We start from the raw sequence: 20,712 nt of genomic DNA on the forward strand, positions 1-20,712 counted from the left end.
CTTGAAAGTTTAAATATTAAATTAATACAGATTAAGTACTTCTAGACTGTTATGTACAAATATTACACAATTACTCAGCATTTATGTTGTCTCTCTTAAAAAGTTTGATTTCATGGGCCTGGCATATATTTTGTATATTGATTGAAAGTATCTCCATGAATTACAGAGAAATCATTAATTCATTATTGTACATGTAAATTATATCATCTGATACTCTGATACTATGAAATGGGTGATTTCATATCTGATAAAACTTGTCTCATATCTTGTTTTCTGCTTTTAAGTAGACATTTTACATGGGCTTGTACTAAAAGGATAGGTGATGTCACGTTGCGTAAAAGACCATATTGGAAGCCAAAACACCTATATATTATTGGAAAAGTGTGAAGAATCTGAATACAACAATGCAAGTTTCATGCATTTTCACTGCTTACCACATGGGAAGTTTACTTTATAAAACACAATAATTTGTGATTCTTAATAATGGGCTTCTTTATCAATTAGATCAAGTGGTTATAAGACTAAATAGATGTAGACTAAATGATGACAGACCAACTGAGCTTAAATAAAGTGGGCATTGGACCTAAATTAATGATGCGTACATCACATTGATATTAGACAAATTTGGTTTAATGTCGCAGTCAGACCATTTGATGACTAGTGGTGGTTAGACCAAATAATAAAGGACCAAATCTATATTACACTAAATATTTATTAACCATATTGCTAATGGCTTTTAGGTGAGTTGACTACAGACTTAGTAGTAATTACACCAAGTAACAATTAGACCAAATATTTACTGAAGGAAAAGATGACTAGATCAGCAGGTTCTTAGACCAACTGATATTAGGACAAACGATATCTATTAGACCAACTGACTGGACCAAATGGTAATAAACTGATCTGGATGATACCCTCTTGGAAACAGCTTTTTATGCCCCCACAGATGAAGTTCGGAAGGGGCATTAAGCGTTGCCCCAGTCCGTCCGTCTGTCCCCCCACTTGGTTTCTGCACAATACTTAACAAAATATTTAATGGATTAAAAAAAAATTTGGTGTGAAGGTAGATGACACCAAAATACCGGCTAAGTTCTAATTCCGAGTCCGCATGTCAAAGGTCACAGCTCGTTAATTATGCGAGTTGGTTTCCGCACAATAACTCGAAAAATATTAAGTGGAATTTAAAAAATTTGGTGTGGAGGTAAATGACACCAAAATACAGGCTAAGTTTGAATTAAGAGTCGGCAGGTCAAAGGTCACAGCTCATTAAATATGCGAGTTGGTTTCCAGACAATAACTCAAAAAATATTATATAGATTAAAAAAAATTTCATTGTGTAGGTAGATGACACCAAAATATAGACTAAGTTGGAATTCGGAGTCTGCAGGTCAAAGGTCACAGCTCATTAGATATGCAAGTTGGTTTCCGCGTGATAGCTAATGATATATTCAACAGATTTTAAAAAAATTTGGGTGTGTAGGTAGATGAAACACAAAAAAAAGGCTAAGTTCGAATTCTGAGTCTGCAAGTCATAGGTCACAGCTCATTCAATAAGGAGTTGGTTTCTGGACAATAACTCGAAAAATATTAAATGGATTTTAAAAATGTTTAGGTAAATGACACCAAAATACAGGCAAAGTTAGAATTTGGAGTCCAAAGGTCAAAGGTCACAGCCCATTATATATGTGAGTTGGTTTAAAGGTCTAAATTTGTTCATTATATTTTCTGCATGAAATTAATAAGTTCAGTCATATTGAATGAATTTCTGATCGCGTTATGCTGGGGCATCTGTGTCCTTTGGACATGGCAAAAAGGCTAGATATTTAATTAAAAACTTGGTAAAACTAATCAGAATGAAATACCGGTATATAAAAAAGAAGAGTTCCAATCCATCCTTTCAGCAAATTCTGGGGTGCTTTGGATGAAGGGTGGGGTTTCCCTTTAACTTGATGGGACATTATTCACCCTTTCCCACCCAATTAAACCCAGAACAATATATTTGGTCCATTGAACCTATAGTTTTATATTTTTAAAGCATTTTTAGTTAAAGTGTGCAAAAGGGGTACTTAAGCTCGTTGTTTAGTGAGCGCCATACTAATGTGCTCAGCATCAGCCCTCCCCCCCACCAATGAAATTTTGAAAACCTATATTTTATTGCAAATTTTCAGAAAAAGTGTAAATGTGCACCAAAGTTTTTTTTCCTCTGTCTACTGGAGTCATGTTTTGGGTCGTCTGTCTGTATGTCATGTCTGTTCTTGCAATATTTTTACTTAAAGGTCAAGTCCACCTCAGAAAAATGTTGATTGAATTAATAGAGAAAATTCAGACAAGCACAGTGCTGAAAATTTCATCAAAATTGGATGTAAAATAAGAAAGTTATTACATTTCAAAGTTTCGCTTATTTTTAACAAAAGAGTTATATGAACGAGCCAGTTACATCCAAATGAGAGAGTCGATGACGTCACTCACTATTTCTTTTTTTTTATTGTTTGAATTATACAATATTTAAATTTTTACGAATTTGATGATTAGGACCTCTTTGCCTGAAGCACAAAATGTTAAATTAATGGAATTCCACGTATTCAGGGAGGAATGAAACTTCATTTCACATGACAATGACAAGAAAATATATATATTTCATATAATAAAATACAAAAGAAATAGTGAGTGAGTTATGTCATCAGTTCCCTCATTTGCATACCGACCGAGATGTGCATATACATGTAACTGTTTTGTGAAATGAAGCAAAACTTTAAAATGTCATAAGTTTGTTATTTTACATCCGATTTTGATGAAATGTTTTGTGTTATGCTTGTTGAATTTTTCTCTTTTATTCAAATCAAGTTTTTTTGGGGGTGGACTTGTCCTAAGAACCGTTTGAGGATTCAACTTCAAACTTGGCTTATTTCTACATTTTGGGGGTTACCACAATTTTCTTAGAATTTAGGGTCATAGAGTCAAAGTCAAATTGTCACAAAGGCCACATACCTTGAAATATTTAGTTCTTGCAATAATTAAACTGTTTGAGGGATCATCTTCTAAGAATTATTTGTATATTACACATTTAACAGATGAACTATGTTGGAACTTGGAAGTAAAACATCCTAACCGGTTATCGTTAAATCTAATAAATTGTGTATCATGAAAGTGAAAGGTAAATCCTTTTTTTTGCATGAATGATTGTGAATCGTCATATGCGATAATGCATATTTTCAGACCGTATGATTATTGAAGTGTAGTGCACAATACTTCTATGATCATGACTTATTCTTTTTGTTCCAAGAGATGAGATGATATGCTTTTACTCGAAATAACATTCTGACATTTATTTCTGTTTCATTTGTTTTGACAGGAAATGAAATATGAAAAAAACAATCTTATTGCACCCATGCGCAAAAGCCAATGGGGCAACAGCAGTCAGACATTCAATATAAAATCATTTGTGAAATGTGTAATACTAGTTGAAATACTTACAATTGCATATTTATCGAAATGAGAGCATATATATATATATATATCATTTCTCTGAAAAATTGATAATAGCCAGGTAGGATTTTTTTTTAAATTCCTGCATAGTTCATTTTCTCCTTTTATTGTGTTGTCGAATTATAGTGTGCCAAAAATCCTTTGGACATTTTGTACATATTGGAGGGACAGTGATCAAATTAAATTCTGGGTCACTTGGTCAAAGGTCACAGGTGATGATTGGAATACTCTTGAGCTTGTGTGTGTAATACATTTTTAGTCTGGCAATGCCAGAGTCATATTGGCAATGAGCTGTTGAGACTTGAGTATCATCTATTTTTAACATTAACATTAAAAAAGTCACATTTGCTCATTTGTTTGGCTTACTCCCTTACTCAAGTTTTAGAATATTTGGTATATTCTAGACCCCCTCCCACAAAATGATATGCATGTAGCCTTATGGTTTTACTACCTGCATGTGAAATGAACATTTGTTTTGCTTCAAGTTGTTTTTCAATGATTTTATCAACAGTTGATTGATGTTGACGCAGAGATGATCAGGTTAGCAAGTTGTGAACATACAGATGTGAATACTTTGCCATCTAGAGTGCCTGATGATAGTCCCAGATATCATCTATTTGTGTTTCCCCATGTCTATGAAGGAGATAAACTCAACAGCATAGGTAAGACAATCACAAATTAATTAATTGAAACAGAAGTGAAAGCTGGATGTATTTGGAAAATGTTTCCAGAAAAGTGGAAGGTCTTCTGACAGTCTCAACTGCATTACTTAATGTTCTTTATAATTCCTATTTATCAATTTTACTTATACCTTCATTCTAGATGTTGAAAGGAATGCTCCAAGCTGAAAATATTCTTAGCTAAATAAAAAGAGTAAGATTCACAGAGAAAAGTGCTGAAAATTTCACCAAAATATTAAAACAAATAGCAAAGTTATGGAATTTTAAAGTTTAGCAATATATTGTGAAAATAGTTATATGCACATCATCATGAATATTCATTACATGTGCTGATGATGTCACATCCCCACTTTCCTTGATATGTTATTATGTGAAATCATAATTTTTTTTTCATTTTTTCATACATATGTGATGATATGTCTCCTTGGAATGAAATAAGTTGCAGCAATGAATATCCAATGTACTTAATCAGTTGTTATTCCAATATTTTTGGTTCTTGAAGGAAAAATTTTGAATAAACCTGATTTCATATACCGTAAGGGCACTAGTATTCAACCTGTTTGGAGAGTTTCCTCAAATACATTAGAAATATAGAATTTACCTGAATTTCAGACCCGTCTTATTTCCAAGAGCAAATGCTGGTTATTCTTTTTCCATTATTTTTTTCTTCAAACTGTCCACCGTGTGCGCGGGCGATCGAATTATACGGTGATGGTTTTTGGCACTAGTATTCAATCCGTCGGCACTAGTATTCAACCTAGCGATGAAAGATGGCCCTGTCTCTCAATCTTCCCTTGTCCCATCCGACTATGGACTAGACCATTTGAGATGAGACTAAACAGGGAATTAATCAAAGCCAGAGACTTACATAGATCTAGGTCTAATTTAGTAATCTAAACCCTTTTGAGATTTACTATCTATCCTCACTAGGTTGAAAAACTAGTGCCATTCAGGGCAAAAGGCCATCGCTGCATAATTCGATCCTCAGCGCATACAGTCGACAGATTGATAAAGAAAATACCAACAACAGATTACCCTTGAAATAACAAAGGTATGAAATTAAGATAAATTCCCTATTTCTAAATATTTTTGGGAATATGTCAAACTCTTTGAATTATGCCGGGTTGAATACTAGTGCCCATACGGTACTGTAGAAATTGGAAATTTTCACGGTGTTGAAATTTTCCCGGATTTAGCGGCAAGATCAGTGAACACGAATTTATGAGCATCATTTTAATGCAAGTTTTGAACTGCAGTCCAATTGCGTGTATTGTTTTGGCAAAGAGACTGCATAATTCGATCGATAGAGGGTGACATTTAAGCAAGGAAGCTTGAGCTTCAAGTAGCAGATCGGTATTTACAGTTGTGCTCAGAGGTATTCATACCTCTTGGAAAAACACGTTTTTTTGCATTTTTAATAAAAGTAAGAGTAGAACTGGGCCCTGTCTTACAAAGAGCTACAATTGATCCAATCATTCGTAACTCTATGGAAATCCAACAGTGTCATAATTTTTTCTATATGAGATTGGCACAATGTCTTTTGTAAACAAAAAGAAGCACAGTGAATCTTCAAGAAAACAATGAATGCATGAATATACATCATAGCTAGAAAATATTTTGAACAAACATGCATAATACATGTTGACGTTGCTGGCCGTCCGTACTTGATTGGATCAATTGTAAGTCTTCGTAAGACGGGCCCAGGAGTCTGTTACAATTCAGTCAAATACATTTAGGTATCATGTACAAAAGTATGCCATTATTATTTTCACTTTATTTGCATATCAAAAGAATAGATAATTTTCCTGGATTTTCTGATGTCCAAATGTATTCATACTCCTGTTATGAACCACAGGTTAATCAATTGAATAGCTTTTATTCGCAATGACTGCCTCCAGACGTCTCCTATAGTTTCTTTCAAGATTCAAGATTGTTTTATTGGTCCATGAATGCTAGGCATACAGAGAAATTTAGTTTCCAATGGCTTTAAACACATAACATACACACAAAATGCAAAATAAAATATATCATAGCAATCTAACTCTACAACAATACAGCTGGTCATTTTCAAACCTGAGTGACACGACAATCGGAGAGGTTTAAGGGCTCATATCTTCAAACTTAAAGGTTATGAATCAATCATGACTACTATATTATATACAATGTAGGACTGGCATGGGCCACTACAAGTTTGATTTGAATTCAACTATTCGTTTAGTAGATATGATTAAAAAACAGTGCGTGAGTGACACGACAAATTTTGGACATGGGTTTCTGACCACTAACACATATGGTTGGATTCGTGCCCAAGTAGTTGTCATGGAGTACTGTGAGTACCAGTAAATGGACATAAATAGTGTACCTATCTAACACATATAGTCAAAATCAATCAAACCTTCTCTATGGAAAATGGTACCCACCTATATACCGTGAGTGACACGACATCCAAAACGTGAGTGACACGACAAGTGCAAAAATACAACATTTATCTCAACATTGAAAGTATTTTTGCATGATGTAGAAGAGTAAAATACCATTAACCAAAAAACAAGCTTAATTACATAATAACTGCTTTCTTTGAAGTTCATAATATGTCATCCTGATGTTTTATTCTTGGTTTATGGTCATGTTTGCCCATCAACTCACATTCCCTCTACCATACCATATTGTCACACTAGGGCTTCTACCACTCTCCTCTTTAGAGGAGGAGGGGGCACTTGAAGGAGGTGTTATGAGGTCTTGGCATTGACATCAACTCAAACATTCTTTTTGTGGCCTGATATCATTCAAAACTCTAACTCTTTCTCCCTATCTGTATATGAAAGTTCAGCATCCACAACGGATGGAATAATTTTTCCTTGTAAGAAAGGTATTCTCAATACCGTAGTCACACATCATCTGGCATGGTCTGGTAGCCAATGATGTCATGTATGACTCCTTTTTCTTGAAGTATTGGATTAGAATATTATCCTCCTTTAATATTTTAGGCATTGTCCAAATAGGACATGGCAGTTTCAATGTCTTTTTTGGTACCAAACCACAATCACGTTGCTGCACACTTCAGATGGACTATCAGCAAATCCTTGAGAAACTTGGGAATTCAACTCAACAAACATAGGTTTTCTCCTGAACACTGTTGTATGTGGACCCTCCCAAGGCAGTATATGTAGGCACTGTACCAAAATTCAGAGCTATGCTTTTAGCTGGAATCTTGTAAGCGCCTTTTCATTGCTAATTATTTGATCATATACCATACCACGGGAATCCAGGGAAAGCAACAAGGTGAAAGGCGCTGTCAGTACCTGATTCTTGCATTCTGCTACTATTACATAACAACAAGACAGTTACAAGTCATTAGCCTTTCCTTTTCTAAGCCCTTGGTTGTCACACTAAAATCCAATTCAGCATCCCAATCAGGCTCCCTTTATACCTCAGTAGCTTTTTCCCCTCAAGGTCCAGCTCTGATCTTATCAGGGTACCCCCCCAAAAAAAAAAAATAAATGATCTACTGGTACATGGCAACCCATCCAAAGTTGCTCAAATCAAAATGTGGTCTCAGTTGAGACTTGTTGGGACCTACATGAACATGCATTATTTTGTTGTAATGAATATGTGTAAATGCAAATCTGCTCTGAACACACATCGGCCCGCTTACGGTAGTTTGCTGTTCAGACCCTACATGTAGTTAATCACTAGCGGTATGAATGGTGGCCGAACAAATAGTGATTTTGAACTTGGCATGTAGCTGCTTCAAGCAATATCCAAAATGTTCCGTCAAATCTCAGTACATTCCCACCTGAAATGTTTATGTTTTCTTGCAAATTTATTTATTTCATGTCCTGGAATACAAGCTTTATGGCAAATGAAAAGGTTGATTTAATCAATCAGAAGGAAAAGAAAAACATTTTCTTTTCCGAATTTGAAAAAATGTTTGGTGTTCATGGTGATCTCTTATACACACTACTTTACTACTAAAATTTCTGCAAATTTCAAAAAAGGATCCCTGACTTTTCTCGCTATGAGTATAACAAAGAAATAACATTGCTCAAAAGAAAAGTGAACTTTCTGCTCATTTCATGTAAATGCAGACACAGAATGTTCGAGTAATACCTAGACCTATGACTTGACCCATCACCAACACCAACCATTTATGCATTGTAAATATGTCCATTGCTAAAGTATAGTGGTTTTTCTCTTGATACATTCATAATTTTGTGTTGATTGACTATGTTGTTATATTCTTAATCACAGTACATTCACCAAAATATGAATTAGGATCCAAGTCTTTACACCAATGGAAAATTGTCAAGATTTTTTAAACCAAGGCAACCACGGAGAGGAGAGAAAATAGATGAAGTTAATGTCAAATTCAATATTTCCATAAAAAGAAGATGGAGGAAATTATTAGCCTAAAATAGGCCTAAATGATGTCAGGAACAACATTTTGACTGTATCCCTGGTAAAACGCTTCAAAAATTACTGGATGTCCTTTTTTATACACAATATAATACCGTGAGTGACACGACATTTCGTGAGCGACACGACATTGTGAGTGACACGACACAACTTTAACAGTTAATTTTAGCTTCACCTTAACACATTGGACCAAGTAACTTTATATACAATAAGGTACAAATAAACTGTATTTGCTCCAGTACTGGGATAAATTAATTTTCAGAATACACAGCTCTAGAAAACTTTTTGCATTTAAAACGTGAGTGACACGACAACCAGTTTTGAAAACTATGGAACCCAATTTTTTTCAGAAAAACACTTCACAGAATTTTTTTTGCTATTTAGGAGTTACATGTAGATACAATACACAGCTTGTATCTTGCCAACAAATGTGCTTCTAATACAAATTTTATATTGTGATAGGCAATATGTGAATTTTAATGCAAAAATCAACATTTTGTAACATTTTATTTCCCTTGCATAAAATTCACTGTATCTCAAGACATAATTAATAATTTTATGTAAATGAAATGGAAAAATATACTTTAAGATGTCTAGCTTCAAAAAACATTGAAGCCTAATGATTTCTAGAAAGGTTTAATTTTCACCCCCATGTCCACTTTTGTTTGAAAATGACCAGCTAAGTGATAACTTGCCTGCAATTGGTTGATATCCCTTAGAATTCATAATTTGAAATTCATAAATTATAAGAAATATGTGATGAGATGTCTGCATGCTGCAAACCCCACCCCCATCCTAGAATGTGGTATACATGTATAATCATCATAAATTTACACTTACAAAACACCCATTCAAAAGAGAGTGATATATATGTAGGAATATATGAAAGCTGGAGGGAAAGGTAAAGCGTAGAAGGAGAAGAGAAAGAAAGGGAAAAGAAAGAATAAGAAAGGAGAGAAAAGGAGAAAAAGAAGAAGTAGAAGAACTGAGTAGGAGGAGAAGAAGAAGAAGAAAAAGAAAAAGAAGGAGAAAAAGAAAAAGTAAAAGAGGAAGAAGAAGAAAAATAAGAAAAAAAAAGAAAAATAAAGAGGAAGATATATCATCGTGTTAGTTTTGAGGTATACACATGTATAGAATTAGGAATAAAGGAGTACCGGTAGCATTAAAGGCGTGTGTGGGGGGGGGGACACAGCCGTATTCCTGAACGATTAAACCGGAACCAATCATTGAGGGGTGGGTCTTGTCTGCCATTATGGTATGTACTTTGGCAAGTATGCGTTCTTCGTAAATTGCTTGGACAGGGGACAAATCCATGCCTATCGTCCTTTGTGCAATTCGTCGAATTCGGTCTATTCTTTGTTTTTGTTCGTTTGACCTATTTCCGAAAGTACATACCAGGTTGAAAGTTATTACACTTATGATGATTGATTGATAGAACAGTTTCAGTATAGTTTTATCGATGTGAACATTTCTAAGTTTTCGCAAGAAAAACATCTTTTGATTTGTTTTCTTTTGTACTGATAGACAATTTTGCTTCCATGAGAGCTTGTCATCAATGATTGTTCCGAGGTATTTGTACTCGTGTACCTGCTCAATGATATCTCCGTGAATACGGAGTGGTTCATGAATTTTATCACCCTTCCTGGTATTCAATATCAGGTAATGATCGTCACACCAACTGACAAAATCATTTATCTGTGAGATATATTAATTAGAATCATTGAACAGGTAGCCTGTAATCACGGTTTCGTCGGCAAACTTGATTACACTGCAGGATGTCTTCGTACCTATGTAATTACTCGTGTACAACGAGAAAAGAACAAGAGATAAGAACACAACCTTGGGGGGCTCCAATTTGCATCACCAACTCTCTTGACTGAAAATTCCCAGCTTTAAACTGATTGAATTCTCGAGCAAAGGAAATTTTGGATACATAGAATAAGTCTGGGGTTTACATTCATATCTATCAACATTTGTACAATGTAATGAGGTGCGATTGTATTGAATGCACTCGAGAAGTCAAGAAATAGTGATCGCGTGTACGACTTTGCACGATCGAGATGCTCATATATCTTATGGAGAAAAAACAAGGGTAGCATCTTCTACACTTCTCTTTGACCGATAGGCAAATTGACATGGGTCTATTTGACACTGATTCTTTTAACAATTGGACAAGAAAGAACCTTTCGAAACATTTCATAACATTTGATGTTAGTGCTACCGGCCGGAAATCGTTCGGTTCACGGGCTTTGTTTATCTTAGGGATTGGTATAATTGTGGAGGTTTTCCACAATTTCGGGATAACCCCTTTATCCAAACACAGTTGAAAAATATGACATAGAATTGGAGATAACTGTTGGTTACAGTATTTCAATAATCTATTGCAAATGCCATCTGGGCCGGTTGCTTTGTTTACTTTTACTTTAACCTTTGCCAACACCCTCCTAACGTTTTCTTCAGAAAGCAGAACTCTATTACTGTCACCAAACTGGGAAATCAGGTGTTCTAAATCACCTTTCAGAACAATGTTTTCCCTATGAAAATCATGTACTTCAAATCTTGAGTAAAATCTATTGAGTTCATCAACAAAGTCTGCGGTAAAGTCCAGAGATTTTTTCTTCCCTTTGTATCTCGTAATTGTTTCCATCGTGTGCCTTGCTGCTTGAGTGTTATTTTGAGAGAAACTGCATTCAAGTTTGCTTTTGTAGGACCGTTTACAAGACTTAATCTCTCGATCATTCTGTTTTTGTACATCTTTTAGCTGACCTCGATCACCACTCTTGAACACCTTCCTTTTTTCTTGCAGCAGCTTCTTCAGCGAACTACTAACCCATGGTTTATCGTTAGCAAAGACCTTGTTTTCTTTTTTGGGTATAATCATCTCAGCACAATACCAAATGTAATCAGAAATTACATCGACCGACTGATCCACCGTGTTTTGTGTTTCGAAGAAAAGATTCCAATCCATTGATTCATAACATGCACGAAGTTCATCAATTGCTTCCTCGGTCCAGCACTGACGAACCTTTGTTACCGGCTTGTTTCTTTTGAGCTTCTATTTGTAGGATGGTACTAACAAGACATTGTTGTGATCCGATGCACCGAGTTGTGGACAGGCCTTTGTTTTGTATGCCGTGGGAACATTTCCATAGCAACGATCTAGCGTCGCATCGTTACGTGTAGGTTGTGTAACGTACTGTTCGTATGTGGCAAAACATGTTCTAATGTGCACTGATTGAAATCCCCAGTTACAAATTTCGGGCTGTCAGGCGAAATAGATTCCAAGTGGTTTATCCTATCAGCAGTTATCTGACTAGCCTCCTTCGTGTCCGCCCCGGGATGAATATAAACGACTATCACAAATAATTGGCTAATTTCTCTTGGTAGATAGAAAGGACGAAGCCCTATAGTCATGAAATCATTATTGGGGGTACATAGTTTTTCCTTGACTGTCCAATCATTACACCATTGATTATTGATGTACATGTACATACAAACACCTCCACCCTTTGTTTTCCCCGATTCAATTGTCCTATCTGATATTACTAGAGGAAAGTCTGGTATGGTTACCTCTTCCTCGGGTATAGACTGATTTAGCCAGGTCTCTGAAAAACATAGTAGACATGATTCTCGATATTCATAGAGATGACGGGAACTAGTGCAAAGTTCATCCATTTTATTACATATTGAGCGGACATTTCCGAGTAAAATTGTAGGAAGTGGCGGTTTTGATTTACGATTACGAATGCGATTTCTCGTTCCTCCTCTCCTGCCGCGCTTTCTTGGTTTAATCTTATGGGGAAAGTGCTCGTAATCCATCGGGGAGTGTTACGGACACTCGCGGGTAGAGTTCAAGTAGATCAGAGCGAGTGTAAACAAGTCCATTCGGCGGTACAGGGTGAGCAGAAGTTACCACAAAATTAAATGAAACGAAGAACAGGATAAACACAAGAGCAGACACACGTAATACAGGAGTTTTACTTGACAAGGTGGTGTGATTTGAAGTTTTTTAGCAGATTCTTCCTGAAAAACTGCCCCAAAGTATTATGCTCCCTCCACCATGTTTTCCTATGGGCACTGTGTTCTTTGGGTAAAAGGGATGGTCCGGGCTGAAAGTATTTATAGCAGCTATCCTCAAGGTGATTATAAGATTAACCTTACACTCAAGAATAAAGAATAGAATTCACTGAGCAAAATGCCGAAAATTTCATCAAAATTGAATAACAAATAGCAAAGTTATTGAATTTTAAAGTTTAGCAATATTCTGTGAAAACAGTCGTCATGAATATTCATTAGGTGGGCAGATGATGTCACATCTCCACTTGTTCTTTTGTATCTTATTATATGATATTAAGTTTATTAAAAAAATTTCCTCCAAGAACTAGAAAAATTGGATTGGCAACTGATTTAGTGCATTAGATTTTTATTTCTGCAACTTATTTCATTATTAGGGAGACATATTATTCACACAAATATGAAATAATGTAAAAAGTATGATTTTATGTAATAATATAAGAAAACGGAAAGTGGAGATGTGACATCATCAGCCCACCTAATGAATATTCATTACGACTGTTTTCACAAAATATTGCTAAACTTTAAATTTCAATAACTTTATTATTTGTTATACGATTTTGATGAAATTTTCGGCATATTGCTCAGTGAATTCTACTCTATGTATTAAGATATAAATATTTTCAGCCCGGACCAGGCTTCCCCTTTCTTCCTCCAGATGTAGGCAACATCTCTGTGTCCGGGCAGCTCCATCTGCATTTCATCAGACCAAAGAATAGACCTCCAAAAAGTTTCATCCATTCCCAGATGTCTTCTGGCAAAGTCCAAACGCGATCTTGTGTGGTTGGGTTTTAGGAGTGGGGACTTTCGTGGCCGTCATCCATTCAATCTTGCCTTATTCAAGGTCCTCTGGATGGTTCAATGGCGTAAATCCCGGGGGGATGGGGGGATATATCTCCCCCACTTTTCAAGGAGGGAGGGGGGATGGCCTGTACAAACATCCCCCTCACTTTTTACGAAAGAAATGAAAAAAAAACACAAGAGATAATTGTTTTATTGATGAAAATTCTTCCTAAGATACTGCTTAACAAATAAAACAATATTATTGAATCATAAAATGCAAATAAAGAGCCAGTTCACCATTTCCAAATAAAATACTTATGTCCTTATTATAACATTGAAGAGAAAACCCCATTTCTTCCAATTCATCAATTTTGGGGTCTTTTGGAAGGGATTAAGATGGAATGTCAAAAAAAATTGAATGTAATCTCTCATAAAACCATTAAATCATCATGGGGTAAAAAAAGATAATAATACATGTATTGGAGGGGTTTTTGCCGTATGGACATACAGTGGGGTAACTACGGGGGGGGGGGGGGGGGGAAATGCAGGTTATCCTAGTTCAGCTTTCATTCTTATGAAAAATGCAAAAACAAGTATTTTCTTAGGGATATGAATACTTCTGAGCACAACTGTAAATATTGATTTTGCTTGAAATATAAGTTGTTTTTTATGTTTGTTTGGTGAGTGTTTAGATCTGTTAAGTTTTTAAGAAAATGTCTTCTTTATCGCCTATGTTTGTCGATTGATCCCTTGCACTTTGAATAGCCGTAATCCCCCTGGTCTCTCCCCGGTGCTCAGCCGTCCATACCAGGCCAGCAGCGCCTTCATTTTGCCTTCCCTTGTATGTCCGCCCTGCAAAGAATAGTTGCGCTAAATGTCACAAAAGCTCATGATTGGATCAAAACAATGCTGGATTACGCCGCTTTAGAGCTCAAATTATAACCAGAAAATACAAATTTGTTGCTGAAATGAAAACCATTCACAGATGGGGAAGGAGGAGGTGACTCTGTGATTATGGAGTGTCCAGGGCGAATTCAAGAACCCATGAATATATTTTGAAGCCGCCAAGCGCAAAAAATTAATCCCGTTTACAGCGTTTACAGTAATAAAATACAAAAAGGCAAGTAGGGATATGACATCATAAGTTTGCTCATTGAATTTTCATGATGACATGGTTAGAACTGTTTCACCAGAAAAATGTAAATCTTTAAAATGCCATAACTTTGTTATTCCTTGGTCCAATTTTGATGAAAGTATTTGCACTTTGCTCTGTGAATTCAAATCTATTTATAAATATTTTCAGCCCAGAGGATCCCTTTAACCTTCGTTAAGATTTCTGGGTTGATAACAAATAGAGTTCATTGTTCATATGACCTTTGATCATGTGATCTGCAACTCATGCCAGATGATGATAAATTTTGCGAAATAGGTCCATATACTTATAAAGCTTGTCTAAAGCTTTGGTAAAGGATCAGGTATGTGAACTACACTGTAGTATTATCAAACTTTGTATTGCAAAAGCATAATAGTCATTGCATGCATTTTTCCAACTGAAAGGGTTTGAATTTAAATTCTAGCTCCCTCTCTCGATGTTTTTATTTTATTTAAAATAGCCATATTAGAAGGCTACTTAGCAGGACAAAAATAATATCCTGAAATTTTCAGCCCGTGTCATGCTCGAGAAGGTGTTTTATATAAACAAAACAACATACACAGACATTCTATGTTTGGGGGAGGGGCACTCACATACATTGGAGGTATGGGGATGTGCCACTTTGATGACCCCCTTTTTCAGATCTGATTATCAGTTCTCTAGATATTCTAAATAACAAAATTTCTTTTCAGAAGCCACCCCACCCTGCTCTCAAGACCCCCGTTACGGAACATCTCAGTTCCACCAGCCCTGTCAAAATTGCCAAGCGCGAGCACTGATTCAGATTGTGAGGACGACACGCATGGCTTTACAACTTTCTCCATAAGTGGCCGCTAGCAGCTTATGTATGCCTATCACCCACATAATACATGCACAGTGAAGTATTCAATAAAATAGTTGTTGTATTTGCATACATAACAAAAAAATCTCAATAGTATAAATGTAGTTTTAAATGATATGATTTTTGTTATCAAAAAGTTTAAATGTATTTTTCAATATTTTTCTCTCTCTTGATTAGTGTTCATCTACACAATGCCTGGCTACAAGTGCTCAGTGAAAGAGAGGATGTTGTACTCTAGTTGTAAGGCTCCATTGCTTTTTTCCTTGGAGCAAATGGGATTTGAAATAGCAGCTAAGGTGAGAAACCAGTGGTAACCTGTTCTTACTCATACTTATTTAATTGATGCAGCATTTTATTTCTAACTCTTTTATCATGAGGACAGGACTTTCCTATCCTTTGTATTATCATTATTCATGATATCCTTATTGCAGCGCTTTATGATGTTTTAAGCTTTAACTCTTTCCTTATTATCCAATTTAAAGTCTCATGCTCATTTACAAGCATATGTCAACATCAGGCTACAGCTCTAGACACAAATGCCAATAAGCTCATTTTTTATTATATTAGGCAGTTTCACAGCTCATTAGTATGGTGGCTCTGAAGTACGGTTGGTAACGCACATGACACACGACTTCAGTTGTGAAGTTAGTAATTTTTTGTTGGAAATCTTGCAAATTTAATCGTGAAGTTTGTGATTTTCACTGCAAAGTTTATAATTGTTTGTCGAGAACTTCACGAATAAAATTTCAAAGTTTGCAATGAAAATCGCAAACTTCTCAAGTATTATTGCAAACTTTGCAACCAAACTCGCAAACTTCATGACTGACATTGCAAACTTTGCAAAGAAAGTTATGAACTTCACAACCAACAACAATTTCAAAACTTTTTAATGAAAATTGCAGTTTGCAGCAAAAACCATGAACTTCAAGACTGAAGTAGTTTGTGATCTATTTTTCTTCAGAGCCACCATACATAATTGAGTATATACAGTGCGTCCCACAAAAAACGAAACCGAGATTTAGCGATGATTTATCATAACTTGATCATAAATACAATAGACAAATGACATATCAATGTAAAGCTTAAAATCTCCTCTTTCATCTGATATCACTTAGATTATTCCTCATTCACGCATGAGTAGGCAAAAACAATTTGAAGAAAGGATACCAAAAACTCATTTGGCCAGGGGTTTCTGAATTTCAAAACGAAAATCACATGCCTTGAAAGTTCAATATCTGCCCTTTTATTTGATACCTTAATCACAAAAAATGGCCAAGAAGTAAGAAAGGTATGGTTCCTCAAAAAAATGCTTGTATAACCATAATTTCATTAAATTAACGTGTTTTCGACGGTTTTCCACAGAAGCTATCACACGATTAACAAAAGACTTAATGCATGGCTGATCGTCAACAAAACGGAGTGTCGAGTGAGTTTGAACGATAGCCTGTAAAACCTCTTCATTTTATGAAATTATTGAAATTCAAGCCTTATTTCAAATAACCAGAACTTTGTTATTTCTTGACCATTTTCTAAAATTGAGGTATCAAATTGAAGATCAGATATTGAAATTTCTAAAAATGTGGTTTTGTTTTTGAAACCCAGATACAGCCCGCCAAATGACTTTTTGGTATCCCCTCTTCAAATTGTTTTTGCTCACTCATGCATGAATGAGAAATAGTCTAAATAATTTCAAATGAAAGAGGAGATTCTAAGCTTTACAATGGTAGGTCATTTGTCTATTATATTTGTGAAAAAGTTATGATAAATCATTGATAAATATCGGTTTTGTTTTTTGTGGGACGCACTGTACATATGAATATGAGACTGACCTTAGTGCATGATAATTCACCTCGAATTAATCAAGAAAAAGAAAACTTCTTGATTTATAGTACAGGATTTGGTCAGTTTTCATTCATTTCGGGTAGTCATAGGTGGAATTTTATGATAATTATGTAACATAAACACAGATAGGCTTGTGTGTAAGCAAGTATTAACATATTTCAAATCATTTTATCCTAGATATGGACTTGGATTGTACTTTATACCAAATTATTTTCTGTATCACAGCTCTTTTCTTTCCAGTGACATCTGGGGGGTTTCATAAGAGTTAAGTGTGACTTAGAATCATGTTTAAATACCAATGTGTGTGTTATTCAACTCATTATCTCATTGATGGACATGCAGTAGTGTGCGCCCCGTGTGCATGATCTGACCAAAGTACAGCAATATAGGACATACTGCATGCAACTGAAATTGAAGAGCGACTTTAAATCACACTTAAATCTTAGTGGAACGCCCCCTTGAAAGATTTAAGCAGACATTTGATTGGAAGGGCAAGCAATTGTTAAAGTTTTGGCCTATCCCCCCATATTATTTGTCTTCTAAACACTTTTGGCACCACTGTTTTCCTTCTCTAGATTGTTTTATTTTACTGTATTGATGAAGCAGCTAGTATTGATTTTAGTATCTGAAGTCTAGTTATAGAGGCATTATTTGTCTCATATTCATATGGTTGCATCATTTCATTCATGAAACCACGAGTCATAGGTCTTTTTACCAATAGAGTGGAACTCAATTGCAAACCGAAATGTAAACTTCTGATTGCTTGAAATTCAAGTTTTGTTTGTTCTTTGCTTTCTGGATATTTGATAACAAAATATTTGCCCAATAGGGCTCTGACTGCAGAGTTGTAGATTTTAATTAATTTTATTCACATTTGGAAGGGAATGAATGAAAAAATGACGATTAAAAAAGCCAGTGTAGTATATTTATTATTCATTCATGTCTGAAATATCATGTTACTTGTTTATGCAGATTGAAATTGAAGAACGCAAAGAACTGACAGAGGACTTCCTGATGAGTGAAATTCATCCTATAAGAATTGTTCATAAGCCAAAGTTCAGCAAACCTCAGGGACCAGCAGGAAGGAGAGGTCAATCAAGGGTCACAAATACTAAAAAATAAATAAGCTATAGAGAATTTTTTTAAATGCATAGAATATTGAGCTAAGAATAGGAAAGTGCTTGGGATTAATATATGTATTGAAAATAGAAAGTAGAGGTCAACCATAGCTCATTTTATCTTTATGTAGTATAACAATCCCCCATGACCTCTCTGGTCCAAAAGAGATTGAATCATGTCTATAAATCTTTCTTCCCAACCATTAATTTACATCTTTATATTATATGTTCATGAAATTGCCTTAAAGAATCTAGTCCATCATATTCTCATTTCACTATGTTGTGTCTGTGAATAATTTATTTGTAGAAATCCTGTATTGTTATACATGTAGTCAAAGTACACTTCCTTGAGGCATATCTCAGAATCTGCTCCATTGCCAGTGTAAAAAGTAACCTTAGTAAAAAAAAAATATCTCACTTGTCATTGGGCATGTTTGTTACTAAAATTCAAATTGATTGATATGTTGTGGGTTAGGAGATCCACTTATTTGTAGTTCAAACAATATATTTTCCTGTATCAATGCTATATAAATTGAAGAATTGCAAAAACTTAGTTGAGTGGTAGTCTTATAATCCAGTCTATTAATTTAAAACCAGTTGATGTGCTTGTTTCCTGTGATAAAATGAATATTCATTACCACATCATTGGTTTTGTAGTTGTATTCCACTTTAAATAGTTGAAACTGAATATTGGTAAATGCATGTATCTTGCATCTTCTATTGGGAATTGTTACAATTAGATACTGGGGCCCTATTTCATACTTAGAATTAGTGATAACTCTGCATCCAATCAAATCTATGTTCCAGTTGAAAATACAATATCATGATATATCTTTATGTCTGTACTTTGTAAATGTAACCGTTTTCTCAAGGGCTTGTCTTCTGGCTGACAGATTACCATGTGGCTTTCATGACCCATCACTTGTGACTCTTCAGAATATCATTTCATAAAATGTTGTTTAATATTTAAGTTACCATAATGAGATTCATACGTGCTTCTCTGTCAACTTGTCAGACAAAAATATTGATTTCCAGGAGCTAAACATAGGGAGATCTTCAGTAACCATCAGAGAATGAACTGATTGTGCAGTGCAAGGAGACAGGCCCTCTAGACTTTCATTAGCTATCTTACTTATGTGCAGCCACTAGTTATGTAAACATTGAAAAGGAGAGGATGTCGAAGGAAATCTGATCTGTTTCTTTGTAGTAAATGTACCCTGAACAAAAGTATGTATTAAATTTTGACTTTGTCTCTCTCTCTCCAAATCTTTCTCAATCCCCTATCCATTTTCTTTCTTTCGATCATACCCACCCCCTTTCTCCACTCCTTCCCTCTTTTCTAATTTTTTGTCCATTCTCCAATTCCCTACACTAGTGCCAGGATGGTTGTTCCACAGATAATTAATTTGAAGTAATGCCATGCTCAGAAAGTGCTATTAAATGTATTTGGCTTTTATGGTACATCATCGATTTCAAGAACTCATACCTCCTGAGCATGGTGGGGGGGGGGGGTGAGACTGAATTGAAAAGCAGTGTAAATATATGAAGATTTGTCTCCAGATTCTTTTTGAAGAAAGTCAATAAATATTCAAGAGAAGGTTTATAATATTACAGAACTTTTGTATAAATTTTATTATGATTATTGTTAACAATGAATAAAAGCACAGAAAACAAACTTTTATTTACTTTTTTTATTCATTCAATTGTGCATGTCACAACCACCACTGCAAATAGACCAGCCATTCTGAGATTTCATGTGCATGGTTCTTAATTGATTATCCTGACCCAGTTTGTCAATATAGTTTGTTGATTTTTTGTGTACGAGCCAATTTGTCTAACTCCCAGGATGCCTACATTTATTATTGTCTAAAAACAATTTTGCCATGTAATTGGTCTACTAACAATTCTCAAAACTGGATTACCATCTCATTCATTTGATATACAATCACCAATGATTTGATTATTACCATGATCAATCATTTTGTTTTGTTTGGGGAAAATCAAATATCTCATTGAGAACCATTGAGGAAAATAGTATGCATAAAACACCTAATGGTAGTAAACCAAATACAGTCACCAGACCAAATAATGGTAGAGGTAATACTAGGTACATGTAATATCACATTATTGGGTAACCTATGCACCAATCTAAAACAAAAAACTTAGTCTATTTAGATCAAATCAATGTCATTACTTAGAAAACTCTAAATGGTATTTAAAGGGTAATCCAACCCAAATAAGAACTTGTTTTTAGAGGAAAGAGAAAAATCAGAGAAGTGGATAGGTGTAAGTTTGAAAAATATTGGACAAACAATACAC

At 35.1% G+C, this 20,712-nt stretch overlaps 1 protein-coding gene across 1 annotated transcript in view; it reads left to right on the top strand.

The window, feature by feature from the left end:
• Positions 1-20,178, top strand: part of LOC121410216 (twinfilin-1-like) — a 34,237-nt gene extending 14,059 nt beyond the window's left edge. The window contains exons 7-9 of the mRNA XM_041602151.1: positions 3,998-4,148; positions 15,611-15,729; positions 18,248-20,178. Of these exons, the coding sequence (XP_041458085.1) occupies positions 3,998-4,148; positions 15,611-15,729; positions 18,248-18,397 (420 nt within the window). The 3' untranslated portion in view covers positions 18,398-20,178. The remainder of the gene's footprint in view (positions 1-3,997; positions 4,149-15,610; positions 15,730-18,247) is intronic.
• The last annotated feature ends 534 nt before the right edge of the window (positions 20,179-20,712 follow it).

This window comes from Lytechinus variegatus, chromosome 3 (assembly GCF_018143015.1).
Source record: "Lytechinus variegatus isolate NC3 chromosome 3, Lvar_3.0, whole genome shotgun sequence".
Classification (NCBI taxonomy): domain Eukaryota; kingdom Metazoa; phylum Echinodermata; class Echinoidea; order Temnopleuroida; family Toxopneustidae; genus Lytechinus; species Lytechinus variegatus.